Source organism: Tyto alba, unplaced genomic scaffold (genome assembly GCF_018691265.1).
Source record: "Tyto alba isolate M040663 unplaced genomic scaffold, T.alba_DEE_v4.0 Super-Scaffold_14, whole genome shotgun sequence".
Classification (NCBI taxonomy): Eukaryota; Metazoa; Chordata; class Aves; order Strigiformes; family Tytonidae; genus Tyto; species Tyto alba.
Window position 1 is genome coordinate 43,431,691 of NW_024881276.1, and position 25,614 is coordinate 43,457,304.

At 44.0% G+C, this 25,614-nt stretch overlaps 1 protein-coding gene across 1 annotated transcript; it reads right to left on the reverse strand.

The window, feature by feature from the left end:
• Positions 1-215: 215 nt before the first annotated feature.
• Positions 216-25,386, reverse strand: GJA8 (gap junction protein alpha 8). The gene is made up of 3 exons (XM_032988229.2): positions 25,372-25,386; positions 24,822-24,915; positions 216-1,425 (listed from the first exon to the last, which is right to left on the reverse strand). Exon 3 carries the CDS (start codon positions 1,413-1,415, stop codon positions 216-218), a length of 1,200 nt encoding a protein of 399 aa, XP_032844120.1. The 5' UTR covers positions 1,416-1,425; positions 24,822-24,915; positions 25,372-25,386.
• Positions 25,387-25,614: the final 228 nt, after the last annotated feature.

Here is a 25,614-nt window from a genome sequence, read left to right on the forward strand (position 1 = left end):
GTGGAAACAGGGAAAATGTTCATTTTCAAATGGACATACAGGGCAAATAAGGCACAGTTACTATCATAGTACCTTTCCAGTTGAGAATCTCAAGAGGAAAAAATATTCAAATGGCCATTTTAGCACTTTGCTTAAAAATATCTTTTGATTCTTTCTCTACCTCTCCTTTTCTCTTCAACCTTTTCCTTTTCATGTTCTCCCCATATCCTGCACCTTCATACAGTCAAGTCATCTGACCTGGCCCGGCTGCTGGCTTTACTTAGCCTGCTGAGGGGTCTCATATCAGTGACGAGTTCAGCAGGTGCGGAAGGCCCTTCCACTTCATCGGTCACTACCTCCTCCTCTTCTTTCTTCACCCCTGGCTCTTTCTGAGGTTCTGGCTGCTCCTCTTCCTGTTCCTCCTCCTCTGCTCTTACCTTCTCCTCTTCTGGTTCTTTTGCTTGTGCATATGATGGTAACCTTTCGTCAAATGCTCTGGAGAGATCTTCCAATGGTCTCATCCCAATCTTCTCCTCAAACTCATTGAAGGCTGATGGAAGGGGACTGGGCTCAACCCCTACTTCCGTGAGAGGGAAATAGTGTGACACCGGCTTCTCTTCTTCCAGCAGCTTGTAGCCTTTGGTCTTCGGGATGGAGGGGACTGCAATGGCATGGAGGGGCTTCTCTGGGACCTCCCCCAGCTGTTCTTCCGCTGGTCTTTTCAGAGCCCTCCGGATCCTTTTCAGGATCAAGTGACTGATCTCCACCAGGTTGAGGAAGAGGGACACGGAAGCCACCACCAGCATGAACATAATAAAGATGGTCTTCTCCGTGGGCCTGGAGACAAAACAGTCCACAAGATTGGGACAGGGCCACCGCCCACAGCGGTAAAGGGGGAGAATTCTGAAGCCATAAAGGAAGTACTGACCTACTATGAATCCCACCTCAAAGAGGGTTTTGAAAATGATGTGGAAGATGTAGGTTCTCAGGAGGGTACCCTCCAGGCGAAACTTCTTGGTCCCATCAGGGTTGTTGCCTTTGTTTTGATTTGGAGCCAGGGGCAGCTTCTCTTCATCCACCTCAGCTTGCTGACGCCTCTCAGCTTCCTCCCTCTCTTTCCTCTTCTCTTCCATGCGAACATGGTGCACCGCATGCCCAAAGTACATTAGCGAAGGCGTGGATACAAAAATGATCTGCAGGACCCAGAGCCTGATGTGGGAGATGGGGAAGGCCTCATCATAGCAGACGTTCTCGCAACCAGGTTGCTGGGTGTTGCACACAAAGTCTGACTGTTCATCTCCCCATACTAGCTCGGCAGCTGTTCCCAGGATCAGGATGCGGAAAATGAAGAGCACTGTGAGCCAAACTCTCCCGATGACAGTGGATTGCTCATTCACCTGCTCTAAAATGTTCCCCAAGAAACTCCAGTCACCCATTTCTTACTGTCTAAGGAAAGAAAAAAGAAAGAGAATGACCACAAATTATGCTAAATTTAAAAGATTTCAGGTTTTCCCACTGATGTCTTTTGTTCCTTTCAACCAGTATTTCCCTGATATGCTTTGAGAACAGAAAGAAGGTTGCTTGCTTGCTTATTTGCCTGATCACAATGATTTCTTAGTAGGAGAAGGGCTGGGAAGCCAGGGCAAACTGCTTGCTAAATTCTTTCTTCCCTGGCTCTAAATGGGGAATTACTTTTCAGCCGGGGAGTATATTTAACTCCTTTTCTAGGTAAGAGGCTTCTGTGGTGCCTTGTAGACTCAGTTGCATGAGCTTGCTTAGATTTTGTACACATAAAAACACATGCCAGCAGTACAGTAGAACAGAATTATCAGCATGCAGCTACAGTGGTTAGAAAAGAGAGTGAAGCTTTCAAGCACCCAAGCTCATCTGCACCGGAACCACACATGGGTCAAACAGATCTCAAATTGGTGCCCATCTTGCACCTACATAAACCTGAATTCTCTCTAGGTTGCAAGAATTAATTCTACATTAGAAATCACTCTGATAGGTAAGAATAGCAATTACAACACCATTTCTATGTTAGTACTACTGTATAAGCTTAATAACTACCATATATACTAGTTTTGCTATATAGTATGATATACAATATAATTATTCAGTGTTATTGGGGCTATTCTTAGTATCCTCTTTTGAAGTCAGTTGCCACTCTGGCATTGGAACCAACCTGGAGACAAACACGAAGGTCTATAACTGGGACCTAAAATACTGTTTTCTCTCCCTAAAATGTCAGTGCTGCTATCTCAGACTAACACAGAGCTGGAAGCCAGCTGTAGATATCCTTTTGGAAAGCTAAGAAAGTAGTCCATTTTCAAGTAATGCAAGTCAATCATTACATCTGTCATTATTTTTGCATGATAAGAAATTATTTCTAGGCCAGGACTTCATCCTGCATATCCTAAACCTCTCACTGTATAATTTTAGGCAAGGCAAAAATCTATGAATGAGGGAAATAAAGAGGAAGCTTGTTTGGGACAAGCTGATTTAACACATCACAGCAGTCAGAAGTCTCTGAGGAATGCAGAATATTGCAGTGATCCATTGTGGACCATGACAAGTGAAACAAGGAACATTATTCATAAAATAGCTGTTCACAGGGATCCAGAAGTTCATCTCTTAGATACTACCTCCATCTATAGTTTTCTAAATGCAGACACACACACACAAGTACTGGGAAAAAGAACGTACAGTCAACAGCATGGAAATCTGAGTGTCTAAACTTCCCTCCTCCTTCAGATACCATTGGGACATATTTGTAATGCCATATGTTATGACACACCAACGCATACCAGTCTGTTTCAGCTACTGTGTGTACGTATTCACACATAGACAAACACACAAAATATTGAGAGTTCTATGGCTCTGGGGAATTTCACAAATTTTCAACCAAAAAAACCCTTCTGATGTCATTTTTCTGAAACAAGATGGACTCATTTTCCTTGCCTTCAAACCTTGTAAAATTTTAACCCCAGACACCCATGTTAGAAAACAAAAAACAACGCAGTCCTTCAGCGTGCACAAACACCTTGCATGCGTAAGCAGCAAACATATAATTTAATCACCGAGGAAAATTGCTACTTTCTCAGTCATTAAAGTTGTGTAAAAGAGTGTGTTAATGTCAGCACTTACATTAACAAGTCTAGCAGAAGATTATGCTGTTTACATACATTATCTAAACTGATTTAAACATTCTCTTTCTGCAGATTCACAGAGCAAAGTACACCCAACAGTTACCAATCATGTGCAACTCTGTAAAAAACACGACTACAAACAATATAAACTTTGCTGTCCCCCAGGCACCGCAGTTAACTCCATCCCTCTCTTTGTGAGTCATGCTGATATCCACAGCTACCATTTGAACATTTCCACTGCAGCACACAAGAGCAACATTCTAGATGTGATAAACCTTATCATACGGAAAACTCACTGTACAGGAGAAGGAGAAATGTTTCCTGTCTAACTCCATCAAATATCTTACTTGCAGCCTGCTACATTTGGCTAAACTCTTCCTGAGATCACTTCCAAACTAGTAATGTTTTTCAAAACTCTGCCATGACCATCCTCTCTACTTTCTGCAAGTGAAGTGGTTCAGGGTTACTCAATCACTTCAACTGCAAGGAACAATTTTGGGTGGACTGAAGATGAGTGGCACAACCAGTTCAAATGTCTAGGTTTCCACCTGTAAGCAGTCAGCCCCTCAAGTCTCAAAAAAGGTGCGAGCAATGAATTTAGGCAAGTCACCTTGTCCCTTAAATTGCCTGTCATGAGGAAAGAGCAGCCCACTCAGAGTCAACTGACTCGTGTTCTTAACTCACATGGGCTTGTTGCGAACCCACACCCTGCGCTTCCAGACGTTGCAACCTGAGCACCCTACCAGCAAAAAAGACTGTAAAGGTTAAGGACGTTGAGCAAGCAACTTGCCGCTGTGAAAGGCTCCACCGAAGAAATGTGTCCCCCTCCTCTCTTGGCACTCTGCAGGGAAGAGTGAACTTTTGTCTCTCCTCTTCCCTACCCTAAAAGTCCCAATCTTGTCGCACGACTGAGCAGATATGACTGAATTGGCTCTGATGGTGGGTTTTAGTTGCCCTGCAATATTTAAGCTCCGAGCCAGACGGCTTTATGAAGTGAGTGACAGTTAGTGACGTGGGGAACAATAGGGAGAAAAAAAATACAGAAAGAGAGGCAGAGGCACAGAGAGGAGAATCCACTGAACATGAAAAAGTGGAGGGGGGAGAGGAACAGGCGCCCGGCAGTGAAAACCTAATACATGCATAAATGGGAGTTTGCAGAGTTAAGCAGGGACAGAGGCATCTCTGCAATTCTGCTGTGGTTCAGCAGAGCTCTGTGTGTGTCCCCACTCACTAGTCTCTAGGTGTTGTGGTGTGACAGGTGAAAAGGGAGTGTCAACATCTCTGATAGTGGCAGAACTAATGGAATTAATTTGTTACCCTGCATCCAGCTCTGAGAGCCAAGTCACACTGCTGATTTCCAGCACAGGCAGTCACTGAGGTACCAGGTCTGTATTTTGACATTGTTAGATGAGACACTTTGAACTGCTTTTTAATATGTTTTACCTGGAAAAATAAGCAATATGGGAAAACGAGATCATCAGTCAATATTAATCAAAGCTGAGAAAATCTCACCTCTCAGTGTCTTAGTTCTGCTTAGTTTTTCCTCCAGAAGCATCTTGCACATGCACATGCAGCAAAAATACCTAAAACAAACTGTTTTGTTAAGGAGTGTAGCTGAATTCCAGCAGCCTAGCAAACAGGAACGTTACCCCAGGCACACTCGCCTCCCCCCAACCATCTGCAAACACGCTGGAGAGCCCACAGAAGAGAAGAATCACAGGCTCAGTAATGCATCCACAAGTATAACTAACTGCCCTGTGAGTTTTGATTATAAGCCAAAGGATATAACTTTATTCTAAGGTGTTATTTTTGTAGTCTTTCTGTATGAATTGCTCAGAATGTGCTCTTGGTGCTCAGCTCTGAAGAAAAAAAGGATTACTGGAAGCAAAATCTGCTAAGCAATGATACAGATACCAGGCTCATAAAGTGATGAAGCAGCAAGTAGCTCTCCTTCCTCTTTATGCAGACTCAACACTGAATTTAATTCCCCAGAATAGCATTGGGAGATGCTCTGTCTCTAGAAAAACTGTCATTTGAATTAGATATTATAATGTGAGGGCCACAAAATTTTCAATCTTCAAACCAGTGGTTTCAGGCCTCTTTTCAGTGTTTCTGGGCATTTGTGCCCATCTAAGTTCAGAGCCTCATTTCAGCAATTGTCTTCCCAAACAGCTTTTAAGCTGAGTTGCATAGCCCTGAAGTCCAAAGCCCTACTGGAGTCAGAAATTATGTTTTTCGGGCTGGATTTCAAAAGAGCTAGAGGATAAGTGAGGGGTGGAAAAGAATAATATTTTGCAAAAGGGACAGTTTGGAGACACAAAAGAAAAATCAATTTCTGTGCATACATTTGGAATGAAGGTCATATTCTGAACACCTTAGTAAATCAGTCTCTTAATAGAGAAGTAGTAGAAGTCTATACACTATACATGACATTTTTCAGCCTGTGCTACATAAAGCATGGGAATAGACTTCCTGGAGAGAGGACACACAGAGGAGAAGACACAAGTCCCAAGAATGTGAAGTGAATAAGAAAAGGCAGTTTCATCAACAAGAGGAATAAGGACAGTAAGGAAGAGTAAGGAATACCTTTATTGTTTTGTTTTGCTATATGCTACTGAGATAAACTAGGATTAATAGATGAGTGACCGGTCATCATTGCCACCCCCACCCACCCTCTCTGGGAAGCACTAAGAGAGGGAGGACTAAATACCACCAGCAGATAACACCTTTAAAGAGCACCTGCAAGATGGTGCATCACAGAGGCCAGATGGTTCAGATGTTAAACTGCCCATCCCTTTTCAGACTGAAACTGTCTTTTTGGAAAACTCAGCTCTGGCTGAATGAACATATCCCTTTCTGGGCCTTATCTCTCTAATATAATGAGCCAAAACCCAAATGTGGTATGTAACTACATGGCTGTAGTCCATCTCTAAATTACATCCAGCTACTGTCAGAGACATATCCCATTAACATTCTATCTGCCATTTGCAAACGCTATCCAAATATCAAACACTGTCTGGCAAGTTGCAGAACAGCTTGCAAGATGCAGCTGATGCAGAAATTATATTCAAGTCACTGATCATTGGGTATATGCTACCTTCATCTGAATGATCGGTGTGACTTTTCTTTGCTGTCACTAGGGTGCAGAGCCTTTAACATGGGGCACACTGAACTTGCTGGACATGTCTGGTTTGGGGAAAACCACACAGTCCCTTCAACTGCATGCCTTTTAAAAAGGCACCACTGAGCTCTGGGCCAGGTTCTTCAGTTCAATAGGGCCTCCTCCCCCCGAAGAAAATGGCTAAAATGAAGATGTATATGGCCAGTAAGGAATTTCTCTTGTACTGGGGCTACACACGGAGGTGGTTGTTTGAAATGGGGATGAAGAAGAGAGGGCAGAGCAGAAGAGAAAGAAGGGGACTTGATTCTCTCAGGAATCAGGGTAATGCTGGAAGACAGAGCTGCCTTTGTAATATGAAAGCAACGGCTGTGATAGAAAGAAGTAGAGCCCATAAAACCAGAGGTCTAGAAGACTAGACCTCACACGCAGCACGTGGCATTTGCTGAATCTGCAAAAGAACTGCAGCGCTGACAGTGCCAGTCTGATAATGGCCAACACTTCCAACCTGTGTACCTGGCCCAGCATTTATGTTCTCATTAGGCAACCTGTGGAAGTGCTGAGTACTTCCATCTCCAAAAAACAGTGCTAGAAATTGTAGCAGCTAATGAGAGTAGCACTGTTACTCACAGTGACATTTTCCTTGGGTTTGGGTCTTTTCTTGCCTTCAAAGAACCATGGACATCTGTACTTTTAAAATGTTATTTTGTTTGGAAAGAAGTTTACTTCATTGCTGACTTCTCATCCCTTAGCTGCTTTGAGGCTGGTGACTGAGCTCCCGTCTCCAGCACCACTGAGACTGTGAAGTCTCCACTGCAACTCAGCCTTTTGCTCTGGGACTACGAGGTCACTTGGGGAATGTGGGATTTTTCATTCCAAACGGATTTCCAACACAGACATGATGTCAGGACAAGGCAGGGCCATGCTATTGAACAGCTCTGTTCATGCATGATAGCAGATTGTGCAATTATATAGCGCACAACCCTGGATAATGATACCTCTCCCTCAAACAAAGTTATCTTCTCCTGATCTGCTTAGCTAGAAAGTGGCACATGCTTCCTGTTCTTCTGCTGAACACACAGACCTTACCCTCATGGCTGAAGCTGAACACTAGGTATATTCAGCCTCCCTGAAAGAAGTGGGAAGCTCTACCTGGCACTCCTGATTGCTAGATGCTACCCAGCTTAGCAGGCACCTGCTTTCTAGTAACACGTGTCTTTGTCCACCCTAGAGCCAAAGCGATTTATCGTTCTGATTGCTAGGACCAGAGCCTCCCAGATTTCATCTTCTCTCTGCCACCTACTGGTCTCAGAAATCATTTAAATGTAGCTCACCCTGGGCAAATCTTTAGGCAGAACTCGCCATGTCCCTACAAGACTGGTAAATGTCACTGTCCACATTTTAAGGGCAGAGCTCTCAGATTTTTCCAGGGCTCTCTTCAGAGCCCACCAGGCACTGGGGGAATATAAATTGCTGGGGAATATATTTTGCTAAGGAACTGCAAACAAACTATAAAGAAAATGGAGGGAGAAAGATAAAAGCATAAAGAAGGAGGGAAATTGGGGAAGTATGTAATTGACAGGAAGGTTTGGGCAAGAACACAGGAGAAGAGGTGAAGGCAGGGTTGGATTGTGCTGAGCCTCAAGTGGAGGATAAATACTTAGGGGAAACATGTTTTTAATTTAAGGGATGGAACAAAACTAGACAATGAATAAAGATAAGCAGGGCAAAAGTGGAATGTCTTTCAATATCTATTTAACTTAAATGCAGTTCTTCCCTGAAAATTACTGTTATAAGAGGAACTGGGGAATTACAGGCCAGTCGGCCTAGCCGTGATACCTAGAGAGATACTGGAACCAATTATGAAACAATCAATTTATAAGTAGCTAAAGGACAATAAGGTGATAAGAAACAACCAGCAGGGAATTTTGAAGAACAAATCCTGTCAAACCAGGCTAATTTCCTTCTTTGACTAGCAGGCCTGGTAGATGAGGAGAAAATGGTACATATAAAGTACCCTGACTTTAGTGAGCATTTAGAAAATGTCTAGATCACAGGCTTCCAGAGCATCAAGCAAAGTCACCATGCAGAGGCTACACACATTGAAGTACCATAATCAAGGGTAATTATCAGGGCTTCACTTTTCCAGCTGGGAGGATCATGTCCCTGAAGTTCTGCCTCCAGGACTGCTCAGTATTTCCTTGCATGTTTTGGACCAAAAGGATGAGAGCTGGGCTGGGGGGCAGCAGTCCCTCCTGAAGGCAGCGAGGCTGGGGTGACCAGAATTTGAGGGGAACTTGAGACACTGGAGGGCTGGGCTGCCCCCTGCAGAGGTGACTGCACCAAGACACAATTCAGGAAAGACGACTACCCAGACACCAAATGTGTTGGTCTAAACTAGACCGTAACCATTTCGGTAGTAGTGCAGCAATGAAAGAACTGGGGTGGGACCGAATTTGAGTCTGTTAAGTGAGATTCCCGCAGAAAAAGACAAATCTCATTCTGAGATGCTTTAAGGGGAGTTTTGTGTATGAGGCAAAGGAAGCAATTATTTTGTGCATTTACTCAATACTGCTGAGCTCTCAGCAGGAACAGTGTGTCCGGTTCCAGGCACTACATTTTACTGGAGATGTAGACAAATTGGAGAGAGTCCAAAAAAAAACCCAACAAAATCATAAGAGATGCGAAAAAAACATGACTTATAAGGAATGGATAAAATAACTGAGTTTGTTTTCTCTAGGAAAAGAACAACAGGAGGGGAGGCATGATAACAGTCTTCCAGCACATAAACATTTGTTATAATGGGTGGAGAGACTAAGCAGTTGTCCTCTACATTCACCAGAAGTAGAAGAGGAAATAATCAGCTTAATTTGCAATAAAAATGATATAGCTAAACATTAGAAAAACACTTTGCAACTGTAAGAATAGCAAAGCTCTACAGCACACTGCTTGGGGAGGCTGTAGAATCACAGGAGGTTTTTATGAAGAGGTAAACAAACATCTGTTAAGGATGATCTTACCTCATAAGCAGGAAAGAAATCAGAGAGGAGAGTGAGGCTTTCTGAGGTCTTTGGCTCTACAGTTTTATGTAGGGCCAAAGACCTGGAGAAATCTCAGAGAAATATTTTCAGTTAAAAAACAAACAAACAAAAACAATAAAAAAGACCACAAACCAACAACAAAAGTATCTTGCATCCAACCCTAAAAGCTCAGCCTGGACATCCCAGGTTGTCTACACTACCTGGTGCAACGCTGAGCTGGGGAGATACCAGCTCAGGTCTGGGAGCAGGTCGGCTGTGTCAGCAAAGCATTCCACTTGACTCAATTATCTCCTCTGGAGTGGGGCTAATTAGCGTGGGCAGCGTGAAGCAGAGCAGTGGTGCTGTGCTGCTTCCCATGCCGGTGCCAGCTCAGCCCAAGCTACCAGAGGTATCTCCACACTGCCCTGCAAGGAGGGCTGTCCTCGGGGAAGCTTTGTCTTCAGTGATGGCTCTGAACACGCTCACCATAACCACATCCCGACCAATCTGTTCTCTTACTGCAGTAACTGTAAGATTAAATGCCGTAGTTTATTTAGAGTGCTTCATCTGGACATCGGCGCTAAACATGAAAACCAGGGTGCGAGCCACCCGTGGCACTTCCAGTAAGAGCCTCTTTCCTCGCTTGGTTCAGCGCTGCCCTTTTCCAGCGATGCTGCTTTTATCCGAGGGCAGGAGGAGTAAGAGCCCCCCGCCTTGTCCCAGTACAGCGGCTGGCATGGCACCAGCCAGGCAGAAGCGGGGCGCGGGCTCAGCCCAGCGGCCGGATCCACTAGCGGGCGGTGTTTTCTCACACACGCACCGCTCAGCTCCGGGGGAGCCCGAGGGGTGCTGTCGGGGAGAAAGGAGAAGGCACACTGTGTCCCTCAGGCTGTATCCCGACCCTGCCTTCTTCTTCCCTCATCCCTCATTTCTTAAGCTTTTTTCTGCACGTACAAAGCGGAGGCAAAGCAAACACGGCGATGCAGTAACACCTATTGTGAAAACGACTTTTTCATAGTACTTTTAACAGTGGGTAAATAGATGGAGTTAAACTGGCATGAAGATCACTTTTATGACATTGATTTTACCTATAGAATCAGTGTAAACTTTGTTGACAAAGCACTCTTTGCTAGTATAAACTGTATGTTCACTTGAATCTGCATCCCTTTTCCAGAAAATATTTCTCATGTATACCAGCTGACCTGCATCCTTCTCCCTTTAATAACAGCATGGGTAATAATAACTTACAAAGAACACGCAAGGCAAAGGAGATTAACTCTCACTTGTCAAAGGTAGGTGCTGTGGTACTGCAGCAGCAGCACAGAGCTAGGAAGAGAAGAATACTCTTTTAAGGCACATGATTTCATGGATCGGCATGATTTCCCTTAAAACGTGACCAGGTTATTTCTAGAAATGCAGAGCTTTACAACAGTGTCCTGGTTAGAAATTCTAAGTTCTCATGCCAGTGCAGATGCTATTTCTGAAGAGGTGCACTGGAAAAGGGCCCAGAGCTTGCAGGCAAGGTGTAGCACATGCACTGTGGAGCCATCATATACAAAATGCCTTTCCTAGGTCCCCATATGCCCTCCCCTTACCTGTCCCTTTCTCTGCCCTCTGCCTAGAACCTACCACCTGGTCAGGCATGGAGGTGGAGCACATCAGCTGGAGGACATCACTGAGAAGATCTGAGAATATAGGCATGCTGCATACTTAGGTGGTCCATAGACACAAATTTCTCTCTGAATGTATTTTAGATTATGGCTCTTCCACTACTATTGAGATCTTCCTCAGAGAAATGGATTAACTGCTATTGGGAGTTGTGAGGTATCAGACCAGTTTGGGAACATGTTGCTTACAGCCAATCTGGACTATGTAAAGTGGACCCAGGGAAAGCAGTGACAAGCACCTGATAATACTTCTGGTAATAATTAATTGCTCCAGGCCTGCCAGTAAAAGGGGCTAATAATATCACCCAGCCTCTTGAGGGGATCTCCGTATGTTTGTTTTATCAAGACTTTTCATACAATCTCTTAACATCCTCAGGCACAAGTTGCTGCAAAGGGCAAAACTTCCGAAAGATCTGAACAAGTGGGTGTGTCTGGAAACGTCCTGCGCTGCCTCACTGTCCATGAAGTTTGTTGTCTTCCAGTTTCTGATGTGGGCTCATCCCCTACTCCTTTCTCCCTTCTTCTGGGCTCTTCTAACACCACCAAGGCCTGCCTTGCTGAGTGGTAGGCTCAGGGCTCTCGGGAGCGTTGTCACCACCCGCTCTCCACCTTTATCTCCCTGCCTTCATTTCCGCACTGAGGAATGACCTGGTGGAGGTGCGCTGTGCGTACAAGGTGTGGAGATGGCCCGGGGGAGCTCGTAAGCAGGACAGGGGAGCGATGGGGACAGCAAAACAGGCTATTATCTGTTATTCCAGTCCCGAGAGATGTGCGTACCTGCTGTGCACTCTGGCTGACCTCAGCTTCCCATTTCCCACAGCAGAGCGCGTTCCCAGCCTCTCTGGGGAGGACATCCGTGGGGACGGTTCCTGTTTCCCTGCCCTTTCAGTCATTTGCCTTCCTGAGCCTGATATGATTGTTTCTTTGGGCACAGTGTAAAAGATGCCAGCAAGGAACGGAAGCCTCTCATGCCTCAGCAATTTATTAAGAAGAAAAGGAGGTTATTGAACTTGGAAGCTGTTGAGCCAGTCGTTCTCTTTTCCTGATGAAGAAGATAACCCGTCCATAGATAAAACATCCACCCAAAGGTCTTCAGCATTCCATGAGACAACCTGGCCTCAAAATAATAAACAGCGGGTGGAGGGAGGCAGGGATTATCTATGTACAGACGTGCCAGAAAACATAGGTGGCAAGGCTGAAGGGCTTCCAGTTTGGAGAGACGTGTTAGGATTTTTTCTTCATTATTTCCAGCAAACTTCAATCCCTTGAAGTCCTGTTACTGCTCAGTGAATACCATATTCTGAACAGCAATATGGTTTAATCAGGATCCTTTTAAGAGAAGCATTAAGACTCTTTGGGGGTCCCCCGTCCTGTGTCAGACCTGGCAAAACTTTCAGCAGCTACTCCTATGGCAAGTCCCACTTTGGCATAGCAACTGTCGATTACTCTTCCACATGTCCTGTGCTACAAGGTCCCATTCTTGTCTGATTAATAAACACCGTCATAACGAATGCAGCTATTACTACAGATAGTTCCTCAGCAAAATACAGGCACATATTTTAATGGCCTGTTTCTCTCCAGTCCCTAAAGCTCAGGAGCAAAGACATGAACTCATATTTCTGTTGGCCGCCCTGCTTTGGCCCAGGGTGCAGCAGGTTTGGTGGGTTTCTAATCCCGCTGCTGCGTATCAGCTCTACTGACCAGTGCTGGGTGCATTCAGCTGCAGCCCTGGCTCTCCCTCTCAAAAGCATGCCCTCCTTTACAGAAGCACAGTATAAGAGTCAAGCCCATTCTCATACATCCTCTTTAGCTGTATACAGTTGTGGCATCCCTTTCCATTTTGTATTCATCAAGGCTTTGCCTGCCCAGGGGACAACAGATATAAGACATTGGAAAAGATGCTGGGATGGTTTGTACAACTGAATGTTAAAATCAATGGCTGTAGCTCTAAGGACAACTGAGTAGCCAGAAATGGGGTAGAAAGAAAAAGTATTGCCTACTCACTTGTTTGTGATTGTGAATCATAATTTCCTAGTTAACAATATTCAATATTTGTAAGTTGGTGTTCTAGCAAATGGATTGATGATTTGGGTCTGCAACAGATAACCAAGTGACACTGGAATATGGGACCACTGTTTATTCGAGCAATAGCTAAAGAAAAAATAAACATAAGTTATTGCTTAGTTTAAGAGTTGCTGATGTTGCTGACTCAAAAACAGCCTTGGGAATTTTTAAATGTTCTAAACAGCTTCCTCATTTTGCAAATCTTAAATCCAAAATGAACAAAACCTGTATTTCACACTTCATCTGGATGGGTGAAGTGATGGTAGAAATGAGAGGCTGGTAGAAGGTTTACTGATCCCCAGTTAACTGTACTGTTATATGAAAGCAGAAGGTCCAAAGTGGTAATGCAATGCTTTGAAAGACACGATTCTCTAAAAAGTCCTGTTTCCGGGCCCTGAGTAGAATTCTGGACTAAATCAACACAAAGAAAGGATTTAAATGAGAAAATATAAATAATCATTGAGAACTGCTTAAAAATTTTTACTAGGCACCAAAAATGCACAACTGCTCAGTAAAGAAAGAATAGTGTAATTGAAAAAACACAACCAAATTTAATATGGAAATGGGGGTGGCTTTAAGTAAGTAAAACACATATAACAAGCAGTAAGAGGAGAAGCTGAATATAAATTAGAAGATAGAAATTATAAAAAAAATGATGATGGAAGTGAAAGGGAAAAAAGACTGACAAAGCTATTTTTTTAAAAAGTAAATTAAACACAAAATGAGTCCTAATCATGGTATTGATCTGTTACCAGATGGAAATGTTAGATTATTCAATAATAATGCAGACAAGAAAAATGAAATCAATGAATACTTCTATCCTATTGCTGGGAAAAAGAAAATAGATGATGAAGACATTGTTGATGGCATGTCTATTCTTGTAGTACCTCAGAGGAATTAAATACCAACCACCTACTAAAATCAGACATTTTAAATCAGCAGGACTTTCACTGAAACTTTTTTTTTAAATAAGTTGCATAGGCTATCTCTGCACTATTTATGTTGATTTTCTGTACTTCTTGCTGCAGTGGGTAAGTCCTGGAGAAGAAGAAGAAAACCCGTAGTCTTGGATTTTGTAGACTATGTAGCAGGGCATAATTATTTTATAATTATCTCATAACTGTAATTACTCACAGGTAACTACAGACCTGTGATAGGATCTCAGTACTGAACTAAATAATGAAGTGGCGAACACAGAACACGAGGAATAAAGGAAAAGAAATAGAACTAGGGGCAATCAACATGAGTTTGTAGAAAATTCACCCCACTGAACTGTGTTAATACTTTACTCCGAGGAAATTGCACGTACTGTTGTTAAATATAACAAAGCTGGTACAATATACTTAAGATCCTGGAAGGCAGTTTCCCTTCTATCACATGGCAATTTGATTAAAGAACTAGCTTGACATAAAAGTAAGATAGCAGTCATTAAACGGACTATAAATGACCTATCACACTGGTCCCAAAATACAACTGAGAACTAGAAGTGATTGTTTAATAGCATGTTTGTACCAAGATCCTGGAGGGTGTTTGGTGTCACGATATTTTTAGTCAATAACCTGGAAGAAAACATCAAACGTTTTGGAAATGTCAGTAAGTCCAGGAGAAGAACAAATCAAGAAAAAAGGGACTGCTGATCTAGAGCACCCCTGATGGCACAGTGCGTTGGGCAAACACAGAAAGGGTTTGCTTCAGCACAAGGAAGGTCATGTCTCACACACCCGCAAGGAGACCGGCTGTACCTCGGCTGTGGGGAACTTTGTCCCAGGAAGCAGCGACTCTGCAGAGGACTCTGAGCTCAGGGTAGCTGAGGAGCTGCATATGAGCTCGGAGGGCAACGTTGTGCTTGATAGGGCTAATGTGATCCTTGGATGTACACGTAGAGGCAAGGTGTGTACATATATCACCTCAGTCCTGCCTGGTTTGTCCTCCAATTTTCATGACAGCCATCTGCTGTCAAAATCTCCCCATTATGTGTTCTCTATGACCCCTAGTAGTTCAGCAAATTAGAAAGAGAGTGCTTATTTTCTGGTTCAAAAGTCAGCTTGCTTTAATTACTACCTGCCAGCCTGAATGAAGAAGGTTCCCTCCAGGAATGTCTTCTCACTTTGTTCTGATCATATGAGATCTTAGATCTACACGTGGGCTGCTAATATGTAATTTTAAGGGCTTAAATCTGCTCATCTCTAGTCCAGCTCCCAAAAATAATTTATGATCTATGAGGTAGCCCAGAAAGCAGTGTCACAAGTGGTATCGTAGAGCATCATCCTAGGGATTCTTGCTCATGCATTTCAAAAGCTGGTCCCGTCTATGAGCAGTGTCTCATCTCTCAGTTCTGGAAAGATAGCACCTATCTATGCTGTCCATGTAAGGGAAGCAGTTTGAAGGACACAGGCAAGACCACATGAGAAGCAAATGTGAAGCAGAAAACTATAATTACTGCAAAGCAGAATGAAAATAGCAAAAAACACTCAGCAGAAAACAAAGCAATAAAGACACTGTCAGAGCACAATCCACATATGCCAAAGGACAGCTCACAGACAACTTGAACGTAGATCCGGCCTCCTTCAAGCTTAATACAGATGATGCCCCACCTTTTTGCACCTAGGTGCATTTGCATCAAAGGGTATCACGCATCAGCACCTGAGCTGCCTATAGCAGACTCATATGTACCCAGGATGAGGATGCCAGCAACCTCCCATGTGTTACTGTACTGTTTCAACTCTATTTATTGGAGTACAAATGCCAATCCTGGTGAGCTGTCAGTGAACCTACAAAGACTTACAAACAACCAGCAACCCATCACGTACCCAGACCAGATCCAAAAAAATACAGAGACTCCTGCAAATTCCCTTGGATGCTACTTGCTCTATACATTGCCATGCCATTCAAAAGCCATGTGACTGTCCTATGAGTAGATTTTCATTTAACTGGAAATCAACACTTGCATTAACCGGTCTCCCTGATGCCAAAGACTTTAGTCACTGCTGCATCCCAGGTGTCAGAAGGTTGGAACCACTTCATTTCCTGCAAACTAGGCCAATGCTGTTACAGTCTTTGAATGTATTGCCTATCCTGCCAAAGCATGGAAAACCTGGAACTGTCCTAGAAAACATCTGTCTGTGGAAAAGCAAAGGCTACCAGGTAATTAAGGAAAGGGTATTGATTTCTTGTCAATAAAGGATGCATGGGCTATCCTGGGCAAAAAGGCAAGCACGGGGCAATAGAACTCTTATTCATGGAGCAACAGAACAAGATAAATAATGTAGGCTTTCTGCTAGTGCAGGGAAGAGTGCAGGCTCAGGCTGGGACTTCTAGAGGCAGCATCTAATCTAGCTTGTGTCCCTTAGAGAGCAGATAAAATTTCCGTAGACTGCCATGGAAGGAGATCTATAAAAATGCCAAGTGCTTCTGATGATCCAGGCCTGACTCTCCTTTTTAGGCAAGATATTTAACAATCACAAAAGTAAAAATGATTGTACGCAGACCACACATCCCTGACCCATGGAAACTACTGCCCCAGACTGGGTCTGTGCCCCTAAGGACTGCGTTTATCCAAGAGTATTCATGGTTTCAACAGCTGTATGTTTGTTACAGAAAGGGGAATGGGCTTCTTGGGAAGGTTTTCTATCTGAGCAGCAAAGTCTTCATGCAGCAGGGAATGAGCATCATTAACTCAGCTGTTTTGCACACCAATAAACCCTAGATAAGGAAACAGCCAAGAGCAATGCAGATTGTCAGAGAAGGGTGGGGTAGGGCAGAGGTCTCTGCTCCAGATCCTGACAAAACTCTTCAATTTTACTCCCCACAACTAGATATCCACCTCAGTGGCACAAGTCATCCATGAGCAGAGGCAGTCCCAGTACGGTTGGAAACAAACCCAGGGAACAGGGCAATGGCACGTTTCTGGCGAGAGCCATCAAAGCCAAAAACTGTAAGGACTGGAGAAAGTCTCCTGGGGCCTGCCCGTGCGAGCGCACCCATCCCGACCATGTGCTGGCTTGCAGTGATAACATTGTGTGCTGAGGTTGGCACACAGTCCAGGTGAAGTCACAAGAGGAAAAGCTTCCCACCCCGCGCAGCCTCGGCGGTCACATCCACAGCTCCTTGCCCACTTACCACCCCTCGCCGTGCTCCGCCCCGCTAGCCCTCCTGCGCCACAGGGGACACGCTGCCCTGCCTGGCTTTCTTCCACTGTGTCGGGATAGAGCTGGTTCACAAGTGGCCATTGTGTTCCCTGGGAAGCACAGTTACAGCAAGTACCTGCTCGTACGGGCTCTGTGCAAAGGCTCAGAGCCTCTGCTGGCGCCTATTAATGTTGCCCCAACCTCCACCTGCGTCAGCACTCATCTTTCTAGCGCCGTTCCCAGAAGTTTCTAGCGGTATGTTGTGCCACCGATTCTTCCACATGCAGGCTCTTGGCCTCTGCCAAACTTTATATCTGTGGGGAATAAGGTAAGAAATGAAGCGAAACCCTGACATCATGGGAATGTAGTTTTTCCACAAAAAAAAAAAATTATGTCCATTGAAGGGGGGAAGGGAAAGAACTCATTCTTGTTTGACTTTTTTGGAGAATAACTGTTTAAGGTTTAAAGCTTGAAATATATGACGAAGCCATAGATGATGGCATGCAAAGGAATACCTTGGCGTGGCTAGAGAATAATTAAAGCAACGGATAAATGACGATTAATGCCTCTTATCACTGAGCACCCAAGTGGACACTAATGAAGCCTCATTTACTTTGGGATATCACTGCAGCATAATCCAATAAAAAGGTGAACCAAACACTCTGAGTTTGGATGAGGGGCCCGCATCTAGCCCACGCCCCCTCCTCCCAACAAAGATGGTGCCTGGTTGTTCCCACTGGGGACTCTGATTTCTCCCACCCTGTACAACTGGACAGCCAGACCCATGGCTGCCACCAAGGACAGTGGAACAGTGCTCTGGGATGAGGGGCTGGTGGCAGGGTGGGGGTGGTGATGGCTCTTCTTTGAAATGTTGGCGCTCACCTCGACCATCCTCAGTGGTCTTTCAGTGGCGGAGGTGGCTGCCGATGTCATGGAGTGGGGACGAGCTAGATGGTTACATGGGAAACAGGAGTGAAGTGGGAGCAATGCTGTTACTGGAGCAATAACATTTGGAACTTAAAGAGGGTGAGCAATGTGGTTTGCCTGCTTGCACAGAGCAAGGTGAAAAGGAGTAATGCCTTGGCTTGAGAGGGGGTGCCTTCTGCTCTCGCCAGGAGGATCCAACTCTCAACCTCACAGCTGCCAACAGTGAGCCAACCTCCAACTGTAATGACAGAAAGAACTGCTGTCAACATCTAGACCCACACCTTCGAAAACTTGAGCCTGAAGACTTGGCAGAAATCTTTCCCATCGCTGCAAGGGTCTACTTTCTAACAAGAATCAGCCACAATTTAAAAGCCTCCTGTGGAGGATCCTCCACAGCCCTCAGTGAGCTTTTCTAGTGGTTAATTACAAACAATGTTAATAAACAGTCCCTTTTCTCTTATGACTTTTTTTTCCCCCAGTTTCAAATTCCACTTTTTGGATCTTACTACCCTTCAGTCTGCTAGACAGAAAGTTTGTTCCCCATGTAAGTATATATAGAAACTGAAAAAAGCTAGCCTTCAGCTTTTTTTTTTTTTCCCTTCAACTCTTTGACCTGTTTCACTGGAAGGCACGTTTCCAGTTCTTTAACACCCTTGGGCATTGTCCCTGAAACCTCTCCCATGCAGGAACCACCAACAAAAGCACTAAACAGAGTACATGGAAGTGACCATGTCAGTGCTGAATGATACACGCACTCCTAGAGCTATTCATCTTGAGTTATTTACCGAAAGCTGCGTGAGTTCCCCCAGCTACAGCATCATCCCGGAATTTTGTCGTCAGCCAGTGAGCTGTACCAGCCCCCACTTCTTCCCTGTCACTGCTTCCCGAGACAAATTTGCCAGCTGATAAGCATAGCCTGTATTCCTTACTCCTTGACATGTGACTAACAGCAGCTAATCTTATGCTTGGCCCCATGTTTCTGAGTGATCCAGACTATTGCAGTAATGTGGGGGTTTTGCTAGCTGACTGATTTTTGAGTCATTCCCACTGATCAATGACCATTTTGCTGCCTTTCAGATCACTGATAGTAGAGTTCAATAGTATACAGCCACAAATGACCAACTTTACAATTATACATCTCCATCCATTTGGAGGACCAGCATGTTTCCTGTAAAGTTCTAATGTCTGTGTTGCAAGAAACAGCAACAACAAAAATCTCTAAAAGCACTGTACTAGCAATATCTATTCCTGACTCAGTCTACCTTGTGTAATTTGACTGTAAGTGCTTTAAGGTAAAGTTACCATTTGATACATGTTTCTGTAGGGCCTAACCACAAATGGGCCCCTAATTAAAAAAAAAAAAAAAAAAAAGTAGTCTTCCTCTTTGGCTGGAACAAAAGCAAGCTTACACACATGCTTAACTTCATCCTGTGTCAGAGAAGTTAGTCTCAATGCACACTAAAATACAGGCTTTCTGTTTTTGCAGGACTGAGCACCAGGAGGATGCATAGGATACAACAGGGAAGGTGAAACAGGAGGGTAGACAGTAAAAGTTTTTCTGTATACTGTTGTAAATACAAATCTTTTCTCACATCTTCTTTTCAGTTGTTAAATACACAAATATGGGATTGCATTCCCATGCCTGGTTGCCTCAGGGGCAGTACACAAATTACACAAATTGCAAATAAGCAAATAGATAGATTCACTGACTTCCAAGGGATTTTTGAAGATTAACTACTTAACCCCTAATTATACAAACACTGGCTGGCTAATGAATGAGGTGAGGCAACACCCTTGGCTGGGACTATTCATGATGAAAAAAGGTGGGTTATTCCATCCCAGGGAGGAGAAGGGCTCATAGGTCTGGCATCTTACAGTGCAGATTTCCCATCTGGGACAGAGTCCCAGTGGTCTGCATCTACAGGAATATCTGATCTTTCCAGTTTTATTGTAGGGTCACTGTACAAGAAGGTATGAAATCCAGTGGCTTTGCTCAGTGTAAACAAAGGGTGCAAGTGACACAGATCCTTCCTGGAGAGGCACTTTCCCCCACTGTCATAGATGACTAATGTGAGAACAACCTAGAAATTTTCACTTTAGCTATGAGGGACACTTTGGTTTCCTGCATCATCCAAGTGATTTGCCCACTGCTGTCAGACCACACACCAGAGAGGAAGCTAGCCCACTCCAGGCTGCTCGGGTTTGGTGTTTCTGACTGGGAGCAGAGATGTGGTTATAGGGTGAAACAGTAGTCACTGCTGTCAGGGAATACCAGCCCTTGCAATGTGCTACTGGATATTCTAGCAACCTTCACTTTAGTCTCTTGACTAAGACCAGGGAATACAGAGCAGTGTCTTACAAGCACTTCCAAGCATCAACACTCTGCTTACTCTGCACCCAAGCTGTGGCCTGTGATGATGGACTCATGAAGATTTTTAACCCAAAGAGCCTACATGCCAAGAATGGCTTCAGAGACCCAAGCCGCAGTACCATTGCATTCAAGCTAGCAAGAGAGGTGGGGATAAGCAGCATCCATGACCACTGCATATGGCACTTGCCCTGTGATCCACAAAGTAAAATGAGCAAATACATTCCTTTGGTCATACCTTCCTTCACATTATTTTTGGGAATACAGACTTACTCCGAGATCTGACACAGAGGATCTAGACCATGCTAGAGCCAGAGGCCCTCCAGCTGAATTCAGGATAGTTATCTAGGGGCTAAATACTTCTCCCACCTTTCCCTAATTATTTTCTTCCTCTTCCCATCTCTCTTTTTGTTTTTAACTCCCGCCCCTTTCTGTCTCCCTCTGCTTCAAGCTTGTCTGGGCTTTCTTCTCTTCTTTACCCAATGACTCTATCTTCAATACCATCTCCTTGGATGATCCACACCAGTACCACTACGCACTCCTGTCTCCCCTGACTGATGGGCTTCATTCCCCTCACAAAAATATATCCCAGTAGTATTAGGCCTGTACGGAAAAGCAGACACCTCCTGATTACTGTCAGATCCTTATTCCTTCATACAGGAAGAGCCTGTTTATAGCCTGGAGCCTGCAAAGACTTCTGGAATTCAAAATGCTTTCTCCTTCCATTTTGAGGGCAAGCAGCTGAAGAGACCAGGAATCCTGCCTCCCTTCACAAATATCTTGGCCTTCCAGATATCGACCTTACCTTTAGATCCTGCAGCTCAGCAAATGTGCTATCATATATCCCAGTGTTTACCCAGCCTATGCAATCTGATAGGCCACCTATATTGAAGGGGGTGATTAACGTCTAAGAATGGATGGGAGGTGACCTTCCACACAGCCATGATATATTTTTGGAAGGGAAGGCAAAGTCAGAAGGGCTTACTAAACTCTTTGATCATTTAAGCTTCTGGTTACCAAATAACCACAACTATCCTTTCCATAAACTCATTTATTCTTAGCTACATGAATCTCCATCCCCATTTCTGAAACATTAGCATTTACCCCTAAGCTACATCTTTCCTCCCAGCTGTACCATTATCCCTCAGCAGTTCCAGTAACCCATTCCCCAAGTGCTCTCCCTTTCCTCATTGAAGACACATCATGTATCTTGCTTGCTGCACCCTTCTCTCACCTTCCACCGCATCCCAATCACTTGACACGAGCAACCAGTAGGCCACAGTTTGAAAACTGCTATTTCTAGGCCCTGCACACAAAAAACACATGTGAGAGAATCTACTTAGTTCATGGATTTCTCATAGCTTCTCTCACTCCCCTGTCAGTTGTTACATTCACATCTGCTGCTGCTAACTAGCTTCATTTTTAGCAAAGCACAGCAGGAGATAGAGAAATCTACGTCTGGTAGAGTTATAATATTAGAAATACTCCCCCAGTTTCATTAGCTTCATGTCCTGCTTTTTATTTTCTCCATTCCCTTTTTCTTCTCCTCCTTTTTTTTTTTTTTTGCTGGCATGGTGAACTGTTACACTAGGCCTGCAGCAAACGTGAGCTGGTTAGTGCTAAGTGCTGGGGCAGCTCAATTAGGGGTTCACATCCCTTTACTGCTGCACACTGGACAAAGAGTGGAAGTGGCTGGCGCTCGGTGCCTCAGAAGAGCACCAGCAAATACCAGCACCCTTAAGGGACACTACGTAGGTTGTCCATGGGAAAACACTGACCGAGGGCATGGCTTCAGTAGGACACGGATACCTCACACCTCTCTGTAGCAGGGTATCCATCTCAAAATGGGACTTGCCACCTTGCTGTCTTTCCTGGTCTAAGTACATAATTCAGGGGACTTTTGTCAAAAAACACTCCAGAAAGAAAAAGAGAGTACACCAGACAGGTGGGGGCATGGCCCCATAGGCCACTAATTAGGACATTTTACTAGAACGTGTCAAAAAAATGAAAGTCAAGTTCAATACTTTCTCCATTTGACCTCAAGTGTCTTGGGCAATCGGCACTGCCCTTCAGATTGGAGCACATTCTAGGATGAAATTCACTCAAATCTTATAAGGAAGCTCCTTAAAATTTAAAAGAGCAATAACCAGACAGCTAGATAAGGTGCAAATGTAAGTCTTGGTCTTACGTGAGCAGATTACCAGAGGGACATAGAGGAAGCACAGTCCCACTCCTTACCACCATGACAGCTTTTTAGCCTAACATTACATATGCTTCATTTCATTTGTTCTGCTGATCCACTGAGCAAACACTATAGCTGTCTCCATCTCTACAAACAGTAAATTTCAGAGGTGAAGGAGCTAGGTGCTGTTTCCCATCCTCCAAGAAAAGAAGGAAATTAAATCTCATCATTTACTTCCTGGTCTTAGACACTGGCCACAACACTTACCTTCTCCACCAGCCCTGCATTGTGCACCAATTGATCTGGTATGCCTTCTCTGAAAAACCTGTATGAGATCAGGCCCTGACAGAGAGATAGGCAGAGGGACAGCTTGCTTATGGATCCCAGTGGACTGAAGCAAGAACTAAGTATCAAGTTCCTCAAGTTGTTACCAAATGCAGATTTTGGGGATATTACTGACAGACAGCACAGACCTCCAGGGTGAGGTGGCACCAGCAGTGTAGGGAATCCAAGTACTGGTCTTAAGAGTTAACAGCAGGTGCCAGGCATCACACTAGTGCACAAATACCTTGAAAATATTCAGCTGCCTAACTCTTAAGTGGGCAGATAATCGGTATTAATTTCAACGGGAATTAGGTGTTTACTGTCTTCAAGGTGTTGTGCTCCTGATCCTGCCTAATATGAAGAGAGTCATGGAAAAAAAAAAAAAAAAAAAAGGACACACAAAACCAACAACAACAACAACATGTTGAAGTGCAGGAAAATAAATTTTGAAGGCTTGGAAAGAGGCATAAAGGTGAGGAAGCAGATGCAGAAAGAGTCAGTAAGTGCTTAAACTCCACTCAGGAAGACAGCAAGTGCGAGGGGATAGCAGAAAAGCATGAAATATGGACATGCTGCATCTGCATGGAGGGGCTGAAACCTGACAGAGAAGCCACAGAAGGAATATGATGCTGAAGAATGACAAGGGTAAGGCAGCAGGTCCTGGGAGGCAGGAGGCTGGGGACTGCAAGCACCACTGCAGTAACCGAGGACAACTGAGCATCTCACTTAGGCAGTGTAGGCAAAAAGTCAGGTTTTACAGGAAAAACTGGTGAGATCTGACAGGTCCACATGCAAGACAGAGCTGGGATACAGTAAAATGTGTGGTAATCTGGGTGTCACTGTCAGGGAGAACAGCAGAAGTGCAGGGCATGAGGAAGAGAAATGGTCTTGGGAAAAGGCCTGGGTTTCCCACTTCTCGAGTTCCAGATGTTGGTAGGGGATGATGGAAGAATGGAGAAGTGGGGAGATGCTGGAACAATAAGATGGTAGTACAAGATGTTGGACAGAAACAGGAGAAAGAGAGCAGAGGGAGAGAACAGTTCAAAACAACAGGAAAGATCAAAGCTACTGGGAAAAAAAAATAAGAGACTCCTAAAGATGGCTGGGGCAACACTGGATATTCCTGTGAGACAAACTGTGGGATTATGATATTGAAAATAAATTTGAAGGTATCGAAGCAAGTATTGGAGAGGAAAAACTTGGCAAAGATGATGTGAATACAGGGAATGCGGAAGGAATTCATTCCATTCTGCAAGTCTGCAGCATGTGGAAGTGATTACAGGGATGATTACAAGACTAGTGCTGTATAAGAGATACAGGATAATAACATTCAATTAATAACATAGTACAAAGTAGAGCTCTAGCCCAAGAAGCAAAAAATATGCTGAGCTGCACAATCCTATTTTCTGAGTAAGATGGAAAACTAAAACAGCAGGTCGAATTTAAATTTTTCATTGATTTCCCTGGAAGTTTCTGTTGTTAATGATAATTCCTTCTTCTAATGAAGTCCCTTGTTTCACCTTTCATCATTTCAAATAGTTGGAAAAATGAAGCTGAAATCAAATCTTCAGCCATGAAAAAAGTGAAGAACTTTGGCCCCAAATTCTTTGATAAAATCTTCAGAAGCTTTTCTCCAAGGAATTTTTGCATCATGACTTTTCTCTCCAACTCTTGAAGAAGGACATTAACTATAGCTTTTTTTAAAAAGTTATAATTAAAAAAAAAAAAAAAAAGAAAAAAGAAAAAAAAAAAAAACACATTCTTAAACATCCACATTTCTCACTCGGAAGGAAAATTCTTTCCAGCCAGTTCCATGACAGGTTTCGTAGTTCTCCTCTAGTGACAAAATAGTGTACACCAGTTTGGCACCAGTTACAGGTTCCGAAAATGACATACCTGCTCAGTAGTTGCTTATTGTTTTATATTCGGGGGTCCTTAGTTCAAACACATAAAGAGGACTCTCCCAAGTGTATCACTGCAAGTTGCTTGCCTGTTAAAAAGAAAAAAAAAAATTAGAAAGAGCTTAAAAAATTGCCAGTGGCCTACAGGTAGCAGTTGCATGTTGAAAAATAATACTCTCTCTTAGTTTTTTTAATTAAGATTGGTACAAGAACTACTTAGGTGCTTAATACCCCAAGAGAGAGAAATAAGTTATTTCTGGAAAAAAAAGAAAGACAACAAAACCCCCTGTGCATTCCTTCCCACTATCATAACTCTGTTGTTTATAGCTCTGGGTACTAACATACTGCAATCACTTCAGACAGCTTACATTTCCAACCCCACTAGGTACTGAAAAGTAACAGCTATCCCAACTTCTGCAAAATCTTATTCTGACACAGAACTCATGTGCTGCCGTGCCAGTCATACCAGCACACCTGGTGCTCCACAAAGCTAGGAGATTATTCCACCCTCACCTTGTCTCAGCATAGGGCCGTTGCTTTGTTACCTTGCCCTGGACAGGGGTCCCACGCTGGCTGCTGGCTGCTGGCGATTCAGCCACCCATGCTCTGTAACGTTTTCTGCAGAGCTGCTCAGGAGATTACACCGGCGATGGCATTTTATCAGTGCTGCTTCGAGGTGAGCGCAGACACGATAAGGAAGCGTTAAAAGTCAAGGAGGTGCCATTGACAAGGATTGAAGCGGGGCTCGCGCTTCCCCACCGCCCATGTGTGCGCTGACGCTGTGCAGT